We start from the raw sequence: 26,511 nt of genomic DNA on the forward strand, positions 1-26,511 counted from the left end.
CTACTAACATAAGGACTAAAATACTGACTGAGTAGGACCTATTTTGGCTATTAAAAAAGCTGCATGAATTAAAGGTCTTTCAGCAGCATGACTTTACGAATGGTTAATTACCTCTTCCTAATTGGATTTAAATTGTAGATTATTACCGGCCGGTATTGTGTGTGTAGTTTTTAATGTTTTTTAATTTATGTGTAGAAAATAAAATTTACACGATTCTTGGAAAGCGCTGTTTTCTGTTTTTGACCTATGTTGTGAATTAGGGGTAGAATAGCCTCTTTAATAACGGCGGCTGAAAGAATAGTGTACAAATTATTGTGAATCATACCATTGCTTTTTAATTGGTTTATAATTAGTCTTGCCTAAACCTAAAAAGCGCCAAGCCTTCTTTGTTTTTTTGTTGTCAACTCTCCCACTCGACCGTCCTCTCAAATGTGGTCAAATATACCTCCACAACATCAGTCTTTGTAATTTTATTGAAGGAAGTGACTAGCCCTTAAGGAGAAGGAACTGGAGATGGAACTGGTTGGGCCATTTGGGGACGCATTTCCAGGCCAGGTTGTGACAGCTGCCTCCATACATCATCAGTCTCCAATTGATGTTGCAGGTGATGTTTTGCTGGACACTGGTGGCTTTCTGCTGCACTGCTGTCATTTGTAGTAAGGTGGTAATTTAGGTCTGATCACAGCTATGCATTTTCGCACAGCAGGCGATCAGATCTGAACTGCGCATGCATATGCACCGCACTGCGCCGGCGTGTCGCATGGCTGCAACGGCCATCGGTGCCCTGTGACGGGATGGTTCAAAGGGTCTATTCGCATGGGCATTCGCAAGGAGATTGACAGGAAGAGGCCGTTTGTGGGTGGCAACTGACTGTTTTCAGGGAGCGTACAGAAAAATGCAAACGGGCTCAAGCATTTTCAGGGAGGGTGTCTGATGTCAGCTCCGGGCCCAAACAGCCTGTTCTCATCACACTGGAAGAGTAAGTCCTGGGCTGTGCAGAGACTGCACAAAATCAGTTTGTGCAGCTCTGCACCACATGCAATTGCACACTTGCACAACGAAAAAACACTCCCCCTGTAGGTGGCGATTATCTGATTGCAGGACTGCAAAAATCGCTGCCCAGCAATTAGATCCTAATCTAGTGCAGCATGGTTTTGCCCATTAGTGTGCTCTTTTGTTTTGCTAACATACCTGAATAAGGCCCTTTGTGAGCATTCAGCAAAGTACTAAGGATATGTTGGCCTGGGAATTCAGATATATAAATGTCTGTGTTGTTTGTGTTTATTAAGGGAGCCTAGTAGTAGTCCAAAATTGTGAATGTTGATTCAACAGCTGCATGATTTGAGGAAGTTATGTCATGAAAAGCAAATGTATGCTGAAGTATTTATACCCACTTACTAATTTAATAGATCCCAGTGTATTGTGTGCGTAAACATATTCATGGTGTATGGTCTGTATAGAGACTCATTTCCCCACATAGGATTGCATGGGTGGTAACATTGTCAGTTCATGTACAGAAGCATGAAGCTCCCCAAAAAAATCAGGTAGGTAGTCAACTGCATATTCTTGTATGCATTTTACAGCCCCTAACCTTCCCCCACCCCCACTCACCAGGTGCTGTTATTCTTAAGCGGACATGCTTGTATCATGCAAGGCAGTTCAAATAGAGTAGGGAAAAAAGTGCTGATAAATTACTATACTACACACCTGGAGCACTGTATACAGATGTATCCACATTTATCTTGACGGTTAATAGGATTAACTGAGACTGGCCAGTCAGATTTAGTCCCCTGCTATAATGACTTAATCCCCTGCTGTATTGTTCTCTGTATTGTATTGCAGTTGAGAACAATAGCTGAAGGGTTTATGCTAATAAGTCATGTTGTGACTAGGCACAGAAAACTACTCAATATAACGGTGGATACATCTGTAGCTTGATAAAGGGTCATAAGCAGACCCCAAATTGTTGCAAATAGTTTATGCATTCTGAGTGCTATTCCATTCTGCACATATATCATCCATTTGTTCTGGCACCTGAAAAGGGTTCACTATGGTATGCCGGCGGTCGGGCTCCCGGCGACCAGCATACCGGCGCCGGGAGCCCGACCGCCGGCTTACTGACAGTGTGGCGAGCGCAAATGAGCCGCTTGCGGGCTCGCCAGGCTATTTTATTCTCCCTCCAGGGGGGTCGTGGACCCCCACGAGGGAGAATAAGTGTTGGTATGCCGGCTGTCGGGATTCTGGCGCTGGTATAATGTGCGCCGGGATCCCGTCAGTCGGCATACTGAAGACCACCCCCTTAAAGAATGTCTACAGTGACCACCTCTACCTTTTTATATATATATATATATATATATATATATATATCTCCTGGCAGATCTAATCCTGTTAAAATACTGAACGCGGGATCCCGTCAGTAAGTACTAGCCTTAGAATTAGGACGATGGTTATGGTTAGGTTACTGGGGGGAAGGTGTGGGGGAGGAGGTTAGGGTTAGGCTGTGGGAGGGGTGGGTTAGGGGTAGGATTTGGAGCAGAGTTAAAATACGGCAATCCGTTGGGATTAACACTTTTTATTTTTACATTTCTTTTCCACAAATTATGAATTCCAAACAAGTTGAAGATATTAATATAGAGAAGCACAACTTTAACCACTTAACTGACAATTTGTGACGCCAAAAACTGCTCTGAAATTGTTGGGTTTTTTTATGAGTGAATTAGGTGAAGAACATGAATTTAACCCTATCCCAAATGATTTTAGTTAAAAAAAAGGAAAAAAAAAAAGATTTCTTTTTGTAAAAAATAAAACATTTCCCCCCAAACATCGAAACATCGTTCGGGAACATCGCGGCTTTCATTTTGAAAGCCGGCACAGCCTGCTGGTATACAGGGGGGGTCTGGGGGTGGCGTGGGAGGGTTCATTTACACTCCCCATCGGCTGCCGTTGTCTGCATCCGCTGGAGGGGGGGATCCTGCTGTGCCAAGCAAGGTCAATCCTGTGGTTAAGTCAACTGTAACATTAAAAGTGTTAAAGGTTTAATAGCGGGCAATTTACACTAATCAACAATATCCAAGGCATTCCACAAAGACTGTCTGTACAGAATCGTCTCACGGAAAATGTTCTACCTTACAAAGATTCATATATTTGGCCACAAAAAAAAAAGATTTACACCCAAGTTCAGTTTTTGGACAGATTTTTTTTTTAACCACTATCTAGATGTGTTCACATCTAGTACACCTTGGGGGAAATTTACTATAATATCAAGTTTGGGTGATTTTGTGTTTTGTTTTTCATTTCGCAATAATGAAACAGTTTTGAAAATCATGTATTTACTATGGGAAAATTCACATTGAAATTGCAGACCAAATTACAGCAAATCACCATTTGAACAAACATTGTCAAATTACCATTTGGTTCCAATGCAAATGGAGAATTTACTAAGAATCCCTTATGTGAAATCACTCAAATTCCCACCAAATTCCCACCTCAATGCACCATATCAATGTACTTGTATTTAGCAAGCTTGTTTGCTGCGTAGCCTGCACAGATCAGTGAAAATACATGGGGTCTCCCCCAAAAGTGTAACCAGCAGCAGGCTCTGTGAGCTGGTCCTAGTTCAAGAAATAAGGTGTAAAATGGAGTGGGGGTCCTTCGCATTTCAATGAACCAGCAACTAGCTATAGAGCCTATTCTGGTGCTAGAAATACAAGGGAAAAAATGCATAGAGGTCCCCCATATTACCAGGACTAGCACTTTTACTAGCGGTATAGGGGTAAAGTCATAGCCAGAAAACCAGAAGTACCAACATGTCCCCTTGTAAAAGAATTATTTAAAAAACCATAAGACAAACACACCATAGACAGTACAACTTTAATACACACACTCACATATACTCACAATTTCCCTGGTATCGCTCGGTCCACTTGTCAAGTAGAATCCACTACATAGGGGTTATAAAAATCCATACTCACCTACCGTCGTGCTGTTCGGTTTACATCTCCACGTACAGTAGGTATCCCAGGGCTTTAAAATAAAAAGAGTGACCCAAACCAATCTGGTCCTAGAGGAGCTATATGAGTATACACATATATCTCATCTCTGCAAATGGTGGAAACCACGCAATTTCTGTAATTTGCAGAGCTGCCAGTCAATCAGTGGCTGCTACCATGGGAACAGGCCACTGATTGGCTGTGATTGCCAGGCTACTGTTGATTGCCAGTCAGGGTACACACAGCCAGTCATCAGCCTGTTCCCAAAGTAGCATTGTACTTACAGTAGGTCAGATTAGTGAATAAGATGCATATTTTGATAAAGAGTCACTGGGACTGGTGCAACTACTGTAACTTGCAAGTCTGTGATGCCCCAAATTGGGCTATTTGTCAAATTTGAGGATAGGGGGAAAAATTACTAAAAATAATTTTGACCTTCAATCCCAAAACGCCCTTTATTGCAGAGCATTTTGCGCAGCAAATCACACATTTAATAACAATTGTGTTGGCTTGCGTATTATCTTTCAATGGCATATCTAGTCATTTTGTGGTGTGTTGGGTGGTGTAAATTTAGCTGTGATACTGATGCTGGCATTTAATGCACTTCTGCATCTGACTCATTTGCTAATCTGGCTAAACAGGCAAAAGACAAAGGGAGTCATTCCGACCCGCTCGCATGCAGCGGTTCTTCGCTGCGTGCGAATGGGTCAGAACTGTGGCTGCGTGGCGCCCGCATTGCGCATGCGTGTCATTTCCGAGTGATGGCATTTGCCGGGCAACGATGCCAGGACCGAAGAAAGCGATCGCAGGCCCAATTGCAAGAAGAGTGACAGCAGGAAGAAGGATCAGGGCATCTACTCACTGTTTCCCGGGCATGGTAAGGTGAACGCAGGCGTGTCCAGGCATTTGGAGGGCGGATGTCTGACATCACAGCCGGGACCTTCATCGCTGGATTCGTCGCACTGGGTAAGTAGCTGCAGGGCTGGTCTTGTTTTGCAGGAAACTTTTTTAGCATAGCAGGGCTGCACAAGTGATCACAGCCCTGCTATGCTAAAATACACTCCCCCATAGGCGGCATCAAGTTGATCGCACGAGCAGCAAAAAGTTGCTATGTGCAATCAACTCAGAATGACCCCCAAAGTTCTGATAAAAGCAACTTGGCCATAACACACATCATGTATCATTACACTTAATCTGCAACTTGGCACCAATCCTTTGCGACAGAAGTACTAGTCTAATTTGTCTGGTACACTACAAGTTACTTTGTATGCGGCTATGATGCAAATAAGATACCAAATTCTGAAAAAAGTATGAATCACTACTTACAGTATGGTGGAGCATCATAAGGTGCAAATATGGCAGGTGAGTGAGGACAGATCTGTTCCTCAGTGCATCATAAGGTGATTACAAGACAGACATCTCATTCGCTACTCTACTTTCTACAGAAACGGCCTAACTGAGTGACAATGGGGTGACCACACAGACTAATTTAAGTGATTGTGTATTCAGGGTGTCAAGTTGAAATTGCATGCTATGCTAACATGCAGAGATCTGTCTCGGGGATCTTTTGCATGGGGTATACAGTAGGTCTAGTGCAAATTCATGCTAACAGTGATGATGGCTAATTGAACAATTTATGGATAGGACTGGTACAGCCGCATAGATGCCTACAACTTGCCATATGGGCAAATATCTTGAACTAGTTCTGTGTATGCAGTGTGACTATAATGGTGCCAACACGCGTGCAACTCTGCATCAGACAGAGAGTATATAAAGTGAACATTTAGAACATATTTAGAATTCTAAGTAGTATGATGGTCTATACCAAGTGCTGCACACCAGCTAGGCAATACCATCTCAATCAGTTATTAACATTAGTACTGGTATCATAATATCATATGTACTTTAGGGCATTTATGACAGGGACAAGCAACCTTTTCAGGATGATAGGAAAATGAATTGATACATTGCAGACAAATTATGTGCAATTATCTGCTATATTTTGCCAAAAGGATCAAACTGAGGAGAAAAACTGTCTTTCAACAGGACAGTGATCCAAAATACATGGTACAGTAAAAGAAAAATTGGAAAGGCTAAAATTTAATAAAATATATATACTTGGATGGCTTCTCCATCTTGACCTTAACGCCAGAGAACATCTGTGTCAGGAGATTAAAATGACTAATATCATCCAACATGAACACTTTTATAAGAATGGAATGTAAAATATTTCTATACTCTTGCATTTAAACATAATATACTATACTGGCTGTAATAGCCGAAAGTAGTTGGTTAACATTGTACATTGAATATTGATTAAACGTAATACACATATTACCTCTATTATACGGTTTACATTACTATTAGCCGTCTTTATATATTATTTAAGTTTTGGTGGGGAGGGACTTGAATGGTTACATTTACTGTATGTCAAATTTTAAACAAAAATCCAGTACATACTGTACTTTAACAGTAAAATGATTAAATATACAATATGGTATGGCTAGAACTATCTATCTATCTATCTATCTATCTATCTATCTATCTATCTATCTATCTATCTTCTTTTACACAGGAGGGTATCTTCCTGTGGTCATCTACATGGTGAAACTAATTGCTGAAAATTATCCTTCATAAATAATTGTAAATGGAATTGTGCTAAAATTCACCATAACCACTTGCCTGACCTGGTTGCACAGGATGCGACCAGTAAGATAAACTGTGCTAGCAGCAGCAGGGAAGGGAAACTTCCCTCTGCTGCTGCTGTCAGAGGGACCGGAAGGTCCCTCTGCCTCCCTGCACTCTCCCCCACTGATTGCTGCACTGCGATCACTGCTGATCAGTCAGCACAGCAGGATTCCCCACCCCCAGCGGCTGCAGACAATAGCAGCTGCTGAGTAGTGTAAATTAACCCCCCCAAACCCTCCTTGTGTACCTGGAGGCTGTCCCAGCTTTCAAAATGAAAGCCGCGATGGTCGCAATGTTTCTGATAGTCTGATCGTTGTGATGCTCCCAATCGATGTTTCGATATTTGAAAAAATATTTATATATATTTTTTTAAATCATATTTATTACATTTTTTTTTAACTATAATCACTTTGGATAGGGTTAAACTCATGTTCTTCACCTAATTCACTCATTTAAAAAAATGACAATTTCGGAGTGGGGTTTGGTGAAAAAAATCATCACTTAAGTGGTTAAAGAGGAGTCTTGAGAAAGGAACACTGTGGTGCTCCAACATATTGATTACACATGTTCTCCTGTAATTGCATGAATAACCTAGCATATATCCTGCAGATACCCTTTTAGCCTGTAGTGTCAGCACTGCTCTTGATGCTGGCATCAAGCTGTCACCATCAACTGACTATGGTTGCCTCTACAGCCATGGCACTTTACCCTGACAAACGTTCTTAAAAAGTGCTTGCTCATTCTACCACAATTTACTCCTCTTCTGCCTTGTGAACTGACACATTGCACTCTTGTGAACTGACACATTGCACCTCTTTAGTCTTTTGTCAACCCTACTTTAAACTAAATGTTCCTCTCTCATCCTTCTGCCTATGCATCTCCCAGGGGCTGGCTGGCATCCTTCAGTTTGTGAGACAGACACAAGTAAGTGGCCTATCTTTCCAATTAGGAAACTGCAATATAAAAAGGGTGTGATAAAAACCCTGCAGATGTACTTTGCCTTACCTGGTTTTGGTTTAAATATTCAATAACATAAGTTAAAAATTACTATGTCAAATATCTATACTCAATAACAACACCTACCAGCCGAGTTCACAAAACAGACTACTCTAGTGACCTCTATTCAATACAAATATTATTTTAGTGGCCTCTATACAATACATAGCAAATTGTGGTGACTGATACAGTGTATAATACAGGGGCTATTACAGAGCCTGATAAACAATATAGGGACAATTTCAATGACTGATATGCAAAACCGTAACCATTCGTAAGATCAACACACAATATAGAATCCATGCTAGTGACAAATATGTTTTACAGTGATTATCCTAGTGACTGATATACAAAACAGGACAGTGGCAGATTGAGACCTCATGGGACCCTAAGCAAGAGACCAATTTGGGGCTTCCCTCCATCAAACAATCCACTCTCCCAGTAAGCCAGTGTATGCCAAAAATGTCTAGGATTGGCATCACATGGGCGGCATGCACCAAATCAGCTGTGTAGGTGGGGACTGGAGAGGAGCGCTGTCTTATGTGGAAAGGGATATCTGGTCTATAGATCTACACTAAAAAGGTCTACAGTCAATAGGTTGAGCATGGTCAAAAGGTCGACAGGGTGAAAAAGTCGACAGTCAAAAGGTTGACAAGTTCAAAAGGTCAACACTTTTTTTTAGTTTTTTTTTAATTTTTACAACTGTTGCTACATTTACTATCTAAGTCACAAACTATTATCTTTAGTAACCTTGTAGTGAGGTAAGCGGAGTGAGCTACCGAGCAAGAAGCGTGGCAAGCAAAGCAAGCCCACGAGGGGACGTATTTCATCGTATTGACTATCCATGCCACAAACTATCACCCCCAGTAACCAATGGAGGGACTGACAGAGTGGATCCGTAGATGATGAACGTCTAGCTAGGAAAATCAGCCTTGTAGCTGTATTTAAAGTGGATTGTAGTGGTGAAAGCCTATTTTTGGGAAGACCAGTCAGAAGACTATTGCAATAATCAATGCGGGAGATAATGAGTGCATGGATTACAGCTTTTGCTGTGTCTTGTGTAAGATATGGTCGTATTTTGGATATGTTTCTTAGATGTTCTGTATGTAACATGATTTTGAGAAAGATTGAATGTGGGAAACAAAGGACAGTTCAGAGTCAAGAATGCCACCTAGGCAGCAAGCTTGTGGTGTAGGGTTGATTGTTGAGTTATTAAAAGTGATAGAGATATCAGGTTAGTAACTAATGGAACCCTGCAATGAGACTAGGCTGCTACAAATGCCATGTACTGAACTGTGATGCTGGGACACACAGCTGACCCCATACACCAATGATCAGTATCTCTTTCTGTTTGTCCCTGTCTTATACCCTCCCCCACCAGGCCCTTTATTCTAATCTCTCTCTAAAAGCATGTCACCCCAAGATATAACTCCACTCTGTGCAGGCCCAGCTTTTCCTCATCCAGCCCCAGCAAGAACCATCTGTGTAGCCAGACCCATGATCCAACCTTGTTACACTGTTGCTTATGCAAGAGTTCCCTGAGGTAATTTTTGGCTCTGCTGTTTATCCCCCATTATGTGCAGTGGCGGCTCTAATTACTGCAGCCATTATTTCCTCCTCAAGCACTGACTGCCCACGTACAAACTCACGTAAGCAGCACTGCACAAGACTCCTGGAGGCGGGTGCAGGGCCGCATGTTAAAATTTTTTTTAAAGTCACCTGCCAGAAGACATACAGGTGGCCCTAGAGTTTCGTCAGCCCACTGGAGACTGAGGGAAGCGCCTGGGACCTTCAACTGCTTTGGTAGCATAGCGGTAAATCTGCTACTGAAATAGGGACCATCATAGTGACCATGATAAATCATAAAAAAATCTAATTAGTAAATGTAATAGTTAAAGAAAGCAATCTACTACAAGTTATACAAATAAAAAAGGAAGTGCAAGCAATTCCTCCAAATATTATACAAATATTTTTATCTATCCAGGAACAGGCTGGTGAAATTGCTAGAATAACACAAATCTGCATTGCTGCATATGTGTGTGCTCATTTTATTGGAATGCACAGAGAAATTTTGCACAAGGCTCTTTAAGCAAATTGTCTTAGTACTCACTCTGTATCATCCCGATGATGTATCTTTCCAGCCAGACGATAAAAATAAATGTTTTGCTAATGTATAAGACCTCACTGGCTTGCACATGTCTGCTGTCATTACGAAGTACAGTAAGTAGGGCTACTGATGTTGATTTAAAAAGGGTGTTCTAAAAAATTTAACTCAAATATCAGACCTTCATAATATTATTTATATACTTTGGAGTTTATAATGATATTGTTGCCACTCATTTTCTATGAATATCTAATTTAACCATAATAATTTGTGAGCACAACAATATGTCAGTTCACGGTAAAAATTGCAAAAATAGTACTCCTTAGAATTACTGAGGTTAGTACATATCTAAAATATGTTAAGAAAACGGTATCTTAAGTAATACTTGTACATAGGAAATGTCTGGATTGTCTTTTTACTTTTGGGTAAAAATAAAAAAATAAAAATAAATGCCATACAGTATATTCAATTATTCTTCAGCAACTAAAGAAACTTACTGTTCTCCAACATCCGACTGGAATAATTAAGACTTCTAATCTCCAACATTGGCACTGGAATAGTTAAGACTTCTGTAACTTGTTCAGTCCAGTATTCTTTTAGGAATGTATGTATGAGCTGTGCGGTACAGACAAATGTAATTCAGTAATATTACATATAGTAATTTTAATTGCCATGAACGTAAAGTATAAGATGGCTAGAAAATTTATTTTCCCTGCATATAGCTGGGACATGACAATAAGAAACAGATTAATTATTTTATGCTATTAGTGAGACTGCGGTAAGGCACCAAACTAAATCTCACCTTTATTTAGTCTTACATATAATTATATTTAAATGAAAAACTTAATAGTAAAATGTTTATTGCATAACATTTCTTTTTTCAAGAATAAAAATGATTAATAAAACAAAAAATGCAACTAAAAATATGTAGTGATGATCCAGCTTCAATGACAGTGGAAAGTTACTAGAAGCACACTTAGATGTGTTCCACTCTCCAAGTCCCTCTGCAGCTGGCTGTTTACCTTCTGTGGAGAAGGTTGTGGGGAATTGTGCAAAGAGGAAAGTCAGTCTCAGTACTGACTACTGGAGGAGTAGTGGCTGACTGCAACACAGCATACAATAGGAAGTACAAAGGGAGTGCTTACATTTATTAAAACAAATAAACACACCCCATCACCTCCAATATCAGATAGCGAGGAAGTGGTTGTGTTTATTCCAGTGGTCTGGTGCTGTTTACATGTGGGATAGGTAACCTCAAAAATGCTTTTGGTGTAATGGCAGCTCACTGAAAGGTTCAGAAAGTGATCCATTGAGTTATCTGTACTTTCTAGCTACCCAAAACTAGAGAACTATAACTAACAAACAATCAAAGATTGGTATGAAGAAGAAAATGCAAACAAGTCAATTTGGGTCTAACATTTTGAGAAAAAGAAGCTTAAAATATATAATATAAGTAATTTAGATATGTATCTTACATTTGTTTGCTATGCTTACCTTTATTTAAACGTTTATCTCTAATTTAGATAATCAGCTCTTGACTAAACATAGTATCTGAAATGAAATAAAAAAGTTTTAGTAAACAATACATTTTTGCTTCATCACAATTTTATGCAGTCATGTGGAGTAATTTTAATCAATGTAATTTCTACAGAGTATTAGCATGCAACTCCAGCTGCATTGTAATATTCTCCATTTGTACAAATTATACAAGTTCATACTATATTCTCATCAAAAAAGTAAACCAATCACAGTGACAAAAAGCCAGCATTTAAGATTTAACAAAAATAAATATTTTAAATATGAATCATTTTGGTGGCCCTATTTCATGTTTTTCAAAATATTAAGTTATAGAGCTGATGTTAGCAAGAGTTGCATTACTATTATTGTTAATTTTAGTTCTGTTTAGTTACTTGAGATTTATAATTTTGATGTTACTAGTTAATATTAATTATTGGTTTAATAGCCTAAAGTCCTAGTTGTTAGGAACCTTGTAGGTTTACTTTTTTAACTATAGGTAGCTTAAGAATTGAGAATATTTAACATTTACTCGCATACTGAAAATTACAGAGTTACTATTAGTGTTACCTGTTTATGGTTTAGTCATCCTTTGAGTCCTGCGACACTTTTCCTTAATAATCATCAGCCATCAAGTCTGATAGTCTCAAAAGAAATATCAGCCCTTTACACTGCTTTCAAGGTTCATGATATTTAGCACTGGAAATTACAAATAAAGTTTTTGAAGTTGAAGTTAAATAGCAACAACTGGGCAGTGACACTGATGATTATTGGTAGAAATAAAGTTATTAAGCAGATGCAGCCAACACGCTCATAAGAGTGAAAACCAAACTCTTGACAATGATTACAAGTTAAATAATATATTTAATGTTTAGGGTGAGTCGACGTTTGATGATCTAGGCATTAGGACAGTCTAATGGTGGTAAGTGGTAATCTTACCTCTTTTAACTCCATTACATTCTCACGAGAGACATGCTAGTAGTACAAACAAGTCAGAGTTTTTGTTTAGCAAGATGAAGCTTAAAAAGTAGTTTAGAAGTCATTTATCGCACTGTATCCATTCTCCCATTAACATGTTGAACATTAGTCTTTTCTAACCGCGAATCAAATAACAATTTAGATTAACTTTTAAATTATTTAACAAGCAAAAGTTATTAAAACTTTTAAAATCTTACACAAGATACTTAAAACAAACTTGGGTTCATTTTGCAGTTTTAAATGTAAAACATTTTAGTCATCCCTAGAAAATGAAATACAGCAGGCATTTAAATCTACAGTAGAAAGCAAGTAATTGCAAGTTTAGTTTCTTACAAAAAATTTCAGCTTTATTGACAAATTATAGCAAACATATTTGACAAATTATGGTTTCCTATTTAGAGAAGATTACACATTGATCTTTATGTAATTATTTTAACAAATACAAATTAATACACTGACAGATTCAGTTAGCTACATACTGTACATTACAGTAGCTGATTATTTTTCAACCCCATTAAAACAGCATTTTAAATTAAATTTACAAACTTAATACTGAACATTTTGTTTCTTACATGTATTTAAAAAGCCAGTTTAAAACATCCTCTCTACAATTTAATTATATTATGTTCAAAAATCATATTACAATAGTTTAGCAACCCTGCACAAAATTCAAGGCCTGACAAGTTGTTTATTTACTAAGACTTTTCAATGCAGTCACACTTTCATGCTTTAAAAACTTATACATCACAATGAATAACAACCAAGAGAACATTAACTTGTTTCATGGTTTTAGACAAAATGGTCCTGCATTTTTTTTTTTCAGTCCAGGTTAAAAAGTAATATTAAAGCCAATGCTACACCAATGTTGTCGCAAATACAGGATGTATATAGGGAAACTACAAGCAGTAATCCCAATATAAAAATGGACTATTACTTGTCATGTTGCTGTCTTATGCAGAGCCAAAAGGCAATATACTGTCTCTAGGAAGAGGTCACAAATGCGGAAGACCTTCAATATCTACCATACGGATGCTCTCGATAGCCTCCTCTAGTTGTTCTTTGAAGTGGTGCCTTTAAGTTAGGTCGCGATGAGGACCATTCTTCCTGGCCTAAAACTGACCAAAAAGAAAATCTGTTTTAATTTTGAAAAAAATTCTACATTTCACATGTATTCTACTTTCAAAATGATAAGGAATAATCAAAAGTTTGCATTCAGAATCGACTTTATTGGCCCGGTATACTCATGTATACTAGGTATTCACAGAGGAGATAAGGATGTGGAATGCAATATATCCTGGTCACTGGGCAATTAAAATAATATTTTTAAGTCTTTTAAATTACTCTAATAAACCTGTTATTTATTTAATTAGAAATCACTGACTGACCTTCTTGCACTTTTTGTTTGAAAAGTTGTTACCTATTTATTAAACTGATCTGCAGAGACTGTAGTGGTACTGTATGAAAATATTATTGTATTGTATAATTCATAAGCAACCTTCCTCTCACATCATCATCATCATCATCATCATCATCTATCACATCCCATCTCTCTCTATAGTTGTTATAATAATTTCTTCTATTTACATGGGCAAATGTCCCATTGGCATACAAATTTCTTATAGTAGAGAAAAAGAAAGGTTGTGAATAAAGTAAGAAATACACCCAAACTCCCAACTAAATTTAATGCAAAACCACACAAAAGCACATTTCAACATCTATTGTTATACCTGGTGAGTGTTGATACACATTGATCACTATTTATAATGCCAATATAAATTTATGTTAAAATGCTGCAGCATGGATTGGAGTTAGAGGGCTCTGTTACTTGCTCTTGACTTATGGGTGGGCCCAAACTGCACATACAGCAAGGGGCAGATTTATGAGTAAGGGTAACTCCTAGGCACAACAGTAATGGCAACACCCCCTCACTTAATTTTATTATTTTTATTGAATGTTATAAGCCCTCATTTGATGATAGCCAATTTAACAGAATAATAAAAAAGCCACAATTTTTTTGAATTATGCATAGATATTTACTAACTGGCACAGCTTACATAGGCAATATGTGCATGTACTACCCAATTACATTCCATTCAATATGGCATATGGTACAGTGCAGTGGAAATATTTTGCAGTTACTGGTACTTTTTAGGCTGACATTACGAACACAAGCATCCAAGTATGGCCCCTAGGCATGTGCCTCATGTTCCTAATGGGAAATTCACTAATGCATACAGCTGTGGTCTCATGATAAGGGGGGAGGGGGTGACCCAGAGATTTTGTCTGTTAAGGTTTTGGTATTTGGTTCTTTCTGATTGCTGCAGAGATCCGCCCCCTGTATTGATAAGCTAAACTTCCTGTCTGCCATTCTAGAGCAGCATTCCTAGAATTACAGATAGGGTTTACAGCCAATCAGGACATTAGGCTTATCTTTTGCTCTTCCTGTTTGTCCCAACAGCAAAAACAAGCTTTAGTTATGTTCTGTTCCCAATCCACCGCTGCCAGTAGCTTTTACCCTTTTGCAGTATACAGTGGTGAAGGGGTCAGAGTGCTGCAATGCACAGCTCAGCTGTTGCTCCATGATGAGATTGGTACTTGCAGAGTGCAAAAGTCATCAGTGCTCTGCATTATTCCTTCCTACATGGAGTAGGGAAGATAGTAACTTTTAAAGAACAGAATCCTTTCCAACAGACATCGCATGGGAAACACATGGAAAATGTGGGAGCATGTGTGAAAAGGGAATTTTTCCCATTCTTCTCATTACACATACTGTATGAAAGAGTTGCCCATGCACTAGTTTTGCACACAGCCACCCTCAACTCAAACTCCTGTTAATGTGAGAATATATGTTATACATGTATGTATCATTTATGGATTCATAGATTAATTAATGGTTTTAAGTGATCTATCGTACCAAAATCTAGTTATGAGCAAAAGTATGTATACTCCTGAAATATCATATTTTCATTTATTTCACAGAACTATGGTACCCTACAAATCAATATAACATGAATTATAATTTCAAAGCAATTCATAAATCGATGATAACTTAACAAATAATGAATAAAAATGTACCTTTATAAAATTTAACAAAAATAAAAGTCATCAACACCCTTAACTAACAAATATTAATATAAAACTATAATTGCATGACTGCGAAGCAGTCCCATGTGATTCATGGGTGGGGGAGGGGGTTGCAATTTTAATGCAGGGGATACAAGGGGTGGTACACTGGGGAGGGCACCCGCTTCTCACCTTACTTGAGCAGGAAGTGGGTCCCTCCATCCTGGCAAGCGCCATCTTCCCAGTGATATTTGGGAAGATGACACTGGCCACTAAAAAGCATAGACTCCAGCACAGCGCCAGAGTCTTTGCTTTCTATGTATAGTGCCATCTTCCCAAAGCTATCACTGGGAGATGTTGCAGATGATGCCCGCAACAGGTATACTTGGGGGGATCAGACCTGGTTCCCCTCCAGACCTCTCCAGCAGCCTGGGCCTGGGTAATTTGCACCTGCTCCCCCCGCTCTTGGTGCCACTGGTCTATGCACCTGACTGATTGTCATGATACTTATTGAAGCCACTATAATTAACCTCAGCAGGAGCTGGTGTGGGTGAACTGTGCTTCTTCTGGATTCTAATTGGCCAACATCAGTATTTAGATATTTCATACTTATGAAGCATTTGCTCTCTTGTCTCATCTTTGTTGGTTTGGTATTCTTGTTAAAAGTCAGTTGTAAATTAATCTTATTTAGTTTGCATGAAAAAATTATCTGAATGTACAAATAAATATATTTATGCCATCAACAGTGGCTCAAGAAATAGGTAAATATGATTTTATTATATAACTGTTGACTATTCACTTAAAGTTTTTTTCATTCATAGCCATTTATTATAAATTATGCTACTGTACATAATTAAAAAACAAAATCACAAAAATGGAAGGGGGAATGAAACAGACTTGACACAACAATTCTGGTTTACCTGTTATAGTGGGAACCACCTCATGTTGTCTAGCATTATGGATCTTTGAGTATTTTGGTAGGGTGCATAATGGTTCTTTTAAACAAATTATTTTTTATCTAAAATTGATAGAAAGACACAGGTTCATGGGCAACCTGTAGGGTATGATATTGTTATTTGACTACAGGATGATAATGTGTCCGAAGGATATATCTATAATAAAATCTACAATAAAAAAATAAAATAATAATGGAAAGCAACAGGACAATGATCCAAAACATAAAAAGTAAATTAACCAAATATTAAATTGGTAGTTTCTGATTAGTGGAATCAAATCCTAGAATTCAATTAGGTTTATTTTGTTGGAGGTACTTCAACCACAATTGATTCAGTTTTGTATGGAAATATGGATTAAAATTCCTAGAAAGTATAATAAGTGACTAACAGTCATAACTTTTATTGTATACCTACCAAGGAGGCACAAGGGGTAATTCAAACTGGATTGCTGCAGCAGCAATCGTAGCTGAATCCCTTTTTGGAACGCGCTCACGCACCCTCCCAGGAGCCCAGTGAGATGCTAACGGCATCTCTGGGCTGCGATCGCCTCTGCCCGATTGACAGACAAAGGTGGACGCGGGGCAGGAGGGGGCGTGCCAAGGGCATTAGAACACTGTTGGCAGGGCACGGTCCAGACAACACAGGCATATAAATATAAATATATTTATGCCATCAACAGTGGCTCAAGAAATAGGTAAATATGATTTTATTATATAACTGTTGACTATTCACTTAAAGTTTTTTTCATTCATAGCCATTTATTATAAATTATGCTACTGTACATAATTAAAAAACAAAATCACAAAAATGGAAGGGGGAATGAAACAGACTTGACACAACAATTCTGGTTTACCTGTTATAGTGGGAACCACCTCATGTTGTCTAGCATTATGGATCTTTGAGTATTTTGGTAGGGTGCATAATGGTTCTTTTAAACAAATTATTTTTTATCTAAAATTGATAGAAAGACACAGGTTCATGGGCAACCTGTAGGGTATGATATTGTTATTTGACTACAGGATGATAATGTGTCCGAAGGATATATCTATAATAAAATCTACAATAAAAAAATAAAATAATAATGGAAAGCAACAGGACAATGATCCAAAACATAAAAAGTAAATTAACCAAATATTAAATTGGTAGTTTCTGATTAGTGGAATCAAATCCTAGAATTCAATTAGGTTTATTTTGTTGGAGGTACTTCAACCACAATTGATTCAGTTTTGTATGGAAATATGGATTAAAATTCCTAGAAAGTATAATAAGTGACTAACAGTCATAACTTTTATTGTATACCTACCAAGGAGGCACAAGGGGTAATTCAAACTGGATTGCTGCAGCAGCAATCGTAGCTGAATCCCTTTTTGGAACGCGCTCACGCACCCTCCCAGGAGCCCAGTGAGATGCTAACGGCATCTCTGGGCTGCGATCGCCTCTGCCCGATTGACAGACAAAGGTGGACGCGGGGCAGGAGGGGGCGTGCCAAGGGCATTAGAACACTGTTGGCAGGGCACGGTCCAGACAACACAGGCATGTCCGGACAATGCAGGCATGTCTGGACCGTTATGGGGGCGGGCCTCTGTGACCCAGGATGCAGCAGGTAGCTGCTTGCCAGTGCGCAATATCTGCGCAGGCAGGGAGCTACTCAGCAGGTGTAAAAGTGATTTTGCACCCGTGTGGGTGGGGTGGTAGGGCCTGACATGCGGGGCGGACTAGCCCTGTGCTTGGCGTCCCCCCGCATGTTAGAGTAAGTGAATGTAGATGTGCTAAATTTAGCACATCTACGATCAGATCTGAATTATCCCCACTATCAGATATTGAAGCCAGATCAACAATTATGGTATATTGTACACATTGAAAAAGTGAATTTTGGTTTATTAATGGTGAATAAATACTTTTTAAGTCTAGTTAGTAATTCCTTACAGTAAGTTACTTTATTTTTATGATTGCATTGAAATGAAGCTCAGTTCCTTTTATCACTGTATACTAAACATTCATGAAGAAATAAAGAGATCTATAAAACTTGAGTTTTTTCCATATCAAATCAATTGTCTGAGTTGTGTCTCATTCCTTGGATATAGGCTATGTTTGTCTGAGATAGAAAATGTAAGTATTTCAATCTGCCCATGAAATTAGCTTTTTTTCATTTCCAAACTTTCCAGTAAGCTGCTTTGTATGATTTTCATACTTTCATTTATTTTGTGTATTTATGTGTCCTTTGAGATATGTAATCCTTTTCTTTCGTCATGTGCATTCTTTCTACATTTCCCTTTATTTTTCAGTTAGGCTGCTTAAACATTCTTAGGACTTTAATAAGTGTAATAATCACAGTCTCATAAAAAAATGTTCTTGGGCTACTTGGTCAATGCCAGTAAGAAAGCCTGCCTCTGGATTACTGAAGATTGTAACTAGCTTGAATTAAAGGATTTGATTGTGTTGCTTCTGATTTTTTTTACAAATTGTTCAATACAGTACTTTAATTTGCTAGCTGTACCCTAGAGTCCAACATAAATATTTCATGTCTCAATTACATTCATAGAGTTGTTAAAATGAGGCCAAGTCATTAACACTTTATAATCATCATTTTTCTGCTCACTGACTTGAAGAAGAAAAAAATAATTGGTTCTGTAGTCTTTTCAGCTGTTACTGTTTTCATAATATCTACAGTATATGTCTCATCTAGCATTATTAAGGGGCTATTTTAATACCAGTGTTTGCAATGTGCAAGAATTCTGCTCACTAACACTGAAAATGTTTTCTCACATCCCATACAGTTGATCAGGGAAATCTGCAATGTTGCAGTGCTGTAATTCTTGGTTATACGTGAAGCTGAATATTGTGACCACTCCCCAGCAATTGAATACATGCATTATTTTAGTTAGCAATTGGCAGCAAATAATGCATTCAATGGATTTTATTGTACGCATATTAGTATTCAAGTGTCATATTATGTAAATACTTTGGAGTACCATATATCATCTATAATGTATACTCTCACAGAGAGATGTAGTATAGCAGCACTTAATGTGGCACTATAGCTTATGCTGCTTGGACTCTCATTGAGGTGAAGCAAGAAGCAATAAACTTGAGATGCATTAACAGCTCAGCCACTGGAGTGAGTGATAATCCCCTCCTCCAGCTATCCCTGCCAGAGCCACAGAGCATCAGCCAAACATCCATTTCTTGTGATGATCTTTGTTGACTACTGACAAATGTGAGTGTTATAGCCAGGGACCTTGAAAGCTGTAAATCCTAATGCTTTATGGAAAACATGTAAACGAATGCTTTCCAGACTGCATAACATGATGGAGTTATCCCTTTAATTTCAGCACCTAGAGCAACTTTTTTCTTTGTGGTCATATTCTCAAGCTCTGAAGTCTGGACTACCATTTTTTTTGTCATGCCCTGGAGTCTGAAACACCATTTTAAATGTATTTTTGTTATTGAGCTTGGAAGTCTGTAAAACCTTTTTTTCTCTGTTTTCTTGTTATGTCCTGGAGTCTGCACCACCATTTTAAACTTATTTCTTTATCATGTTAAAATTGATTTTTAATGAATATAATTGAGCACTAATGATATTAATAATATTATTGGAACAAAACAAAAACAACACATTACATGCTTTTACCTGTTTTGAACACTCCAAATCCAAAACCGATACCAAAACACATGAGGAATTTTAGGCAAAGCCAAAACACAAAAACAGTTTAATACACACAAAAAAATACCAAAGCACAGCAGTCCATGTACATCTCTACAATGGGGTTCAGCTACAGTAAATGTGAAGATTTGTTCAAATATAATAGTATGCAGTTTGGGTATCTTCATATCCTTTGATTGGACAATGAAGAAGCATTTGTGCACACTCAAAGTATTTTGCAGTGCACTTCAAGTGCCTTTCATAAATGACCTATATTGTATGTAGGAATAAGCACCAGGCAAAAGTGTTTTCCAAACCATTTCAATCACATGACTCACTCAAAAAAAAACATATATAAGGAAGCCCCTGATAAAACCTTCCAAATATACTTATTTCAAACCCAAACTATGGGGCTAATTCAGGTTGGATTGCAAAGAGCGTTCCAACCGGAATTTTTATGATTGCCCCGTTGTCGCATGCACAGCGCCCATCCTGTGCATGCGCCAGCAGAAAATGCGAATGCCTCTACCTTTCAATCACAGGCAGAGGCATTCGCGGGGCGGGAGGGGTGGCAACGCTCCATTTCCAAAGCAGAGATGGAGCACTGCGGGTGCGCAGGAAAAAAACAGGGGCGTGGCAGTGCAAACGAAGGAAGTGTGGCATGAGCTTGATCGCAGCCACTGCGATCACTAAACACAGCTCCATTCCCGCTTCTCAGTACAGTAGAAGCCAGGTCAGCAGGGAGCTCAGTGAGTCAGTGGCCAGACAGATTGGTCCGCCCACTGGAAAACTTTTATGTATTCAAATAATACTGTAGATTTCAATGGAAAACAATTAACTACAACTGCCCATTGAAATCCATCAGTCAAAGCCAATGATCATCAGCAGGCTTTGTAACAGTATGGATAGTACAGTAAATCTGCTCCTAAAACTGAAGGAATCTAAATACTGAGGCAGGGTAGCCTAGGAGATTGTTATTCCCCAATCCTTCTGGCTAATTTGGTTTACTCCTGATTGAGCTGTCCAATCAGATTATGAGACTTAATGCCAATGCCAGATTAAGGTCCACATGGGCCTGGAGCTGAAATGTCTGAAGGGCCTATTGTGTGATGTCACAGGGGGTGTATACAATGTAGTGGGGTGTGACTAGTGATATGTGCATGTGGTCTACACAAGGTCTGTGGCCTGTGCTGGAGATGTGGCTAGCACTATGGAGGACATATCTACTAAATACTTTCAATCACCTCAATTTCCCTTACCTCTTCACTCTTATGAAGCATGCACCACCTGTTTTTTTATCGCCCATTGAATAAAATATTTAAAAACAAAAACTTTGGTTTAAGTCAGATTTTATGTAAGTTATTTACACACTATCATGCACCTAATAATGTTGTGTATGGGGAGCGCCAAAATGATTGAATCTATAAATATGGTTTCTAATTCCCAATTATTGTTCTAGTATAATTTTATAGTCTCCACTTCCTACATACTGTATATATTTTGAAGTAATGAGAATGGAACTTGATTCCTCTGATTTGGTCTAATTTAGACCATTTAACCTGAGTACACCCAAGAATAATCCAAATGACAGCTAATGAATTCCTTTTATTTGATTCACTGTTTTATTATAAAAACACATTTAAAACTTATTTTTACATATACTGTACATGTAGAGATCATGACCATTGAGGAAGGGATGTTGATAACACTTGCTGTCTTCCTAAAAAGGGAGAGCTCTTTAATAGCCTGTTCAGCCCCTTTGGATCATGGGGGCAGATGTATTAAACTGGAGAAGGCATAATGAAGTGATAAAGCAGCGATATGTGCAAGATGATAAACGCACCAGCCAATTAGCCCCAATATGTAAATTAACTGGAGCTGATTGGCTGGTGCATTTATCACCTTGCACTTATCACTGATTTATCACTTCCTTATGCCGCCTCCAGGCTTAATACATGTGCCCCATGATATATTGTCATCCAGGATCCAATGGGTGAACATACAGCAACTGTAGTAACCCTCAGATACCCATCATGCCTGTCATGTGTGAAGAAGGGAAAAACAATGACATACCAAACTGCCAAGAGAGGCAATTAAATAATAATACACAGACATATATTGATATTGTGGAGGCTGAGCAGCAGATAGAGATGTTCAGGGGTGAAGCAAGGCTTTCTGTCATCAGGGAGGACTCAGCTTGCTGCCTCCTCAGTAGATAATAGTCACCATCTACCTATGTAACTTTCATATACTGTAATGCAGTGAATATTGTAGTGACCGCCATATAATACAGAGAGCATCAATGACCTCCATATAATGCATACAGAATTGCAGAGTCTGCCATATAATACAGAAAGAATCACAGTCACCTGCAATATAATGCAGAGAGCATTGCAGTTAGTATGGACAATCCCAGGATCGGGATCAGTGGGATCCTGGTATTTAGGCCAAAAATAGTCTGGGATTCAATCCCGGGATTTGAAGGTCCAATCCCGGGGATTATGGGATCAGTGTTGAGCATACTCAGGATACTCAGACTCTGCCCGGCTCCCTCCTCCCGACGCAGTGACCTACTGATGAGGCCACTGGTAAGGCAGCCGTCACCCGCCGCCTCCTCCTCCTCGATGCCTGTGCAGTCACCGTGGCTGAAGGAAGATCCCCTCCCACTCCCCCAAGCAGTTTGGTGAAGTGATTTATGTGTGGGGTGGGTGGGGAGGGGCAGTGCGGAGTGGGTGGACACACACACAGGAATAAAGCCAATCCCAGGTATCCCGGGAATCCTGGGATTGACCATTTTTCAATCCCAATTCCCGGTATTGAAAAAATGGCCCAGGATTGGCCACCCTAATTGCAGTGACTTGTCATATAATGCAGAGAGCATTACAGTGACCTGCCATATAATACAGAGAGCATCAGTGACTGCCATGTAATACACTGAGCATCCCAGTGAACCCCATATAATACAAAAACCATCAGTTACTACCATTCAATAAACAAAGTGACCACCATAAAATTAAAAAGGCATTACAATGAATGCCATATAAGACAGACACCAATGATCACCATAAAATGCACAGTACATATACTGTAGGAACAGAAAGCAGTAATTTACATTATATATATATATATATATATATATATATATAAAAATAAAAAAACATAAATAATGAAACTAATTATTTAATATCTTTTTAGAGTTAGCAGGTAGTTTATGGCTAAAATTCAATTAAAGTCAGAATTATACTAAATAAAACAGGTACTCTGAAATTTCACAAAGCTCGACTTGCTATTTGACCAAGGGTTGAGGCAAAGCTATAAAAAAAAATTAGAGGATCTAATTAATTGTATCACCTATAGAATGCAATGAATGGGTTACACATAGTTACAGTTCTGTAAAATGGGAAACATTTTCATATATTACAGGTATGAGTAATCTCTATTGGATATTAGCTGTCCCACATATACTGTATACACACTCCTGGGGGTATATTTACTAAAGTGCGGTTTTCAAATGTGGAGATGTTGCTCATAGCAGTCAATCAGATTCTACTTATTTTTCTGACACCTTCTAGAAGATAATAGCCAGAATCTGATTGGTTGCTATGGACAACATCTCCACTTTTATAAACTTGGACTTTAGTAAGTATAACCCCTGGTGCAGGCTAATTATAGATGTCCTTGTTAAAGCAGATTATTTATCTTATATAATACCCTTTATGAGGTCTAAGAACACTGTACGCTAACTACGTATGAAGTACCGTAAGGGTACGCACGTTGCGTAACAATCGCTTAGCCGTGGTCGAGACGCTCAAGCGTTACGTTCGCTCACGGCCAAGAGATCACTGGCAAGCACGCTATTGGCTGCCGAATACCGTAATGATTCGCTATAGCGATGCGACCGCTCGAGACCACGAGGAGATCACCAGCGGCGCATACGCTCACAATGTAAAACCTTTATATCTAAACCATAAACAGTGTATTATGCAGTAAACCCTTTATGTAGTGATATGGTGTAAATGCAACACAGTATAACCTTACTAGCTTAAAAGCAGTCTTAGCGTCACCGACGCTCTGAGAATACTTAACTCTATAAGAAATACACAGATACCTGGGCTTAGGGTCCAACGCCTAATATATATATATTTTGAATGATATACTTGCAAAAGAATTAATACAAATACAAATCATACACTACAATATAACATAGACTAACTAACCAGGTAACTACACAGTAAATACAATACAATTAAGTTTAAGAGAAAAATGAGAGAAAGAGAAGAGAGAGAAAGATATGGCCCATAATAACAAGAGAGAAACAGTATGATTACGGAGAAAAACTTACGCACAAAGGAAACGATCGCATGCGCCTCTGGACATCCAGCTCCCGATTTTCAGCAATAATAACCGTTGAAGAGTGAGTGCTGGATGTGATCGGCCTTTCTATTTATGCCCCACACACAATGCAATTCAATGGTCCCTACAATCTCATTGTTCATTGGACACAGGAATTCCTCCTCGCATTATAACAAAAGGTCATAGGTTGATTCATACAGGTGGGCTGTGACTATTTCCAACAGCTCAGGTGGGAGGGAAACTGGGTTTCCCGCCGCATGGGTAATAAAGTGCAAATAAAGTAAATGTTCATAAACTTCTTATGTCCATAACTATTCGCACGAGCGATTGATCTGCTTCAAACCAACACCGGAATATTTCTAATTAAATATTCTTCCGATGGATACTAAACACCACTGTATTACTCCTGTCTGACCCTTCGTATCAAACAAAGAGGGATTTCTCTGTTCATGAACATTCTATATTAACCAAACTTTCAGAATCTATCAAAGGGACCATGATCTAAAAAATACATTATATAGTGAAAATATGTAATGATTGAGTCGCACGCTACGATCACATAAACTCTACCGTAAATACGCATACCGTGCGCCTGCGGGTGCCCGCGACTGTGAGTATGCGCACGTACGGGAGAGCGTACGCATGCGCAGCACGGACCTGTGTGAGGTGCAAATATGGTAGTGTGCATAGAGATATTTTTCTGACTTTGACATCCTGCATTAAGCACTGGCTATCTGTTTACTCATTTATTATGGGAAAATACAATCAGTGAATATATATATATATATATATATATATATATATAACACATATTGAACTTATTTTTATATAACTGAATACACACAGAAGTATAAACAACCACATACTGTATCGTAAAGAACTTGATAAGTTATTATAAATGACTAAAATCCTGTGAACCATAATACTCCACTTTCTTGAAAATCATCAAATTGCAGCACAAATAAATACAAGAAGATTTTTATGGTGCACAGAAATTCTTGATCACTAGCTTTACAAATCTTGTATACATTTTTAACTTTTGGTCTTATTTAGCAGGTTTCTAACAAGGATACAAATACTGTATGTTATTTAGAATTAAAGTTATGTTTTAATTCTACTTGTGCACCAATGGCATCATTACCGTGGGTGCAGGAGGTGTGGCTACTATGGGGCCCACACTCCCTCCCAGGCCCACACTCCCTCCCAGGCCCAGCTTTCCACCTGTACCCAGTCATGCACATGTCAGACAAGTGTAGCTCTTCTAACCGCTGCCTGCTTTTCTCCCTCTACCAAATCACACTTCTATGCATTGTGCTGGGGACTCCCATCTGAAAGGGGGGTGGTATAGCTGTTAGGGCTGTGGCCTCATGGCTCAACCTCCACCCCATTTTCATCACTCTGGGGGCATGCTCAGCACTCCTGGAGATGCTAGGTTGACCCCAGGCTCTCCTAACACTCTGAACAGATGCTGTGCACAAGGGCACGTCATCTGTTTATCTTCTGCATGCAGAGCAATGAAAATGGGGTAGGGTGAGTCACAAGACCACACCACCCCGAACAGCAATGTTATTTCCCTTTTTTCAGTTGTGATCCAGAGATTGACTTCACTGCTAGGGAGGGAGAATGCAGTCACTTCCTACCTGATGTGACATTTCCTGCAGTAGTGGAGATGAGGGAAGGGTTTAGAGAGGGAGGGGATCACTGAGGGGATCGTTTTTTAATAGGGCCCATAGAGTTCTAGTTATGCCCCTGTTGTATACCACAAAAAGACAATTATGTTCTACTTGTTAAAAGTATAGTCTCACTATGCAATAGGTTGTCTATTTTTCAAAATGGTAGGCCTTGTCGATCTACCATATTATTACCTCAGATTTTATGTATTTCAGTTAAAACTTTCAAATGTACATTTTATAAATATGTACTTGAAAAATCCTGCATTTTGGTCCTAATTCAACATGGATGATTATTCTGAGAAATTGCAGTTGTCTGCGAGTAGAAAGGCGCCACTCTGACAGGAAGAAAAAACGCCCTGTGCAAAATTGTGAATGCATCGCAGATCGCTATCTACTCCCAGATGCATACGCAATTCCTGGAACATCAAAGAATCTTTGCTGCCTGTGCAAATGTGAGTAGGTCTGAGGCTGCCAGTAATCTGAGACAAAGAATGCCTGTAAGTGGTCTGCACGGATGTCAGAGATCCAACACAAAAATGCCTGGGCATGCCTG

The 26,511-nt window shown here is 38.8% G+C and overlaps 1 protein-coding gene across 4 annotated transcripts in view; it reads right to left on the minus strand.

The window, feature by feature from the left end:
- KHDRBS2 (KH RNA binding domain containing, signal transduction associated 2) overlaps positions 1-26,511 on the minus strand; it is a 620,233-nt gene that overhangs the window by 48,253 nt on the left and 545,469 nt on the right. For 2 of the 4 annotated variants that reach the window (XR_010175991.1, XR_010175992.1), the window contains 3 exons: positions 13,293-13,385; positions 11,272-11,328; positions 10,275-10,392 (listed from right to left, as the gene is read on the minus strand). Coding sequence is in view for 2 of the 4 variants with exons in the window: in XM_063916743.1 (XP_063772813.1) it covers positions 13,282-13,385 (104 nt within the window). In the remaining 2 variants the exon portion in view is untranslated. Of the gene's footprint in view, positions 1-10,274; positions 10,393-11,271; positions 11,329-12,635; positions 13,386-26,511 lie in introns of those variants that run through there. The other 2 variants (XM_063916743.1, XM_063916742.1) reach the window with 2 other exon arrangements.

Source organism: Pseudophryne corroboree, chromosome 4 (assembly GCF_028390025.1).
Source record: "Pseudophryne corroboree isolate aPseCor3 chromosome 4, aPseCor3.hap2, whole genome shotgun sequence".
Taxonomy (NCBI): domain Eukaryota; kingdom Metazoa; phylum Chordata; class Amphibia; order Anura; family Myobatrachidae; genus Pseudophryne; species Pseudophryne corroboree.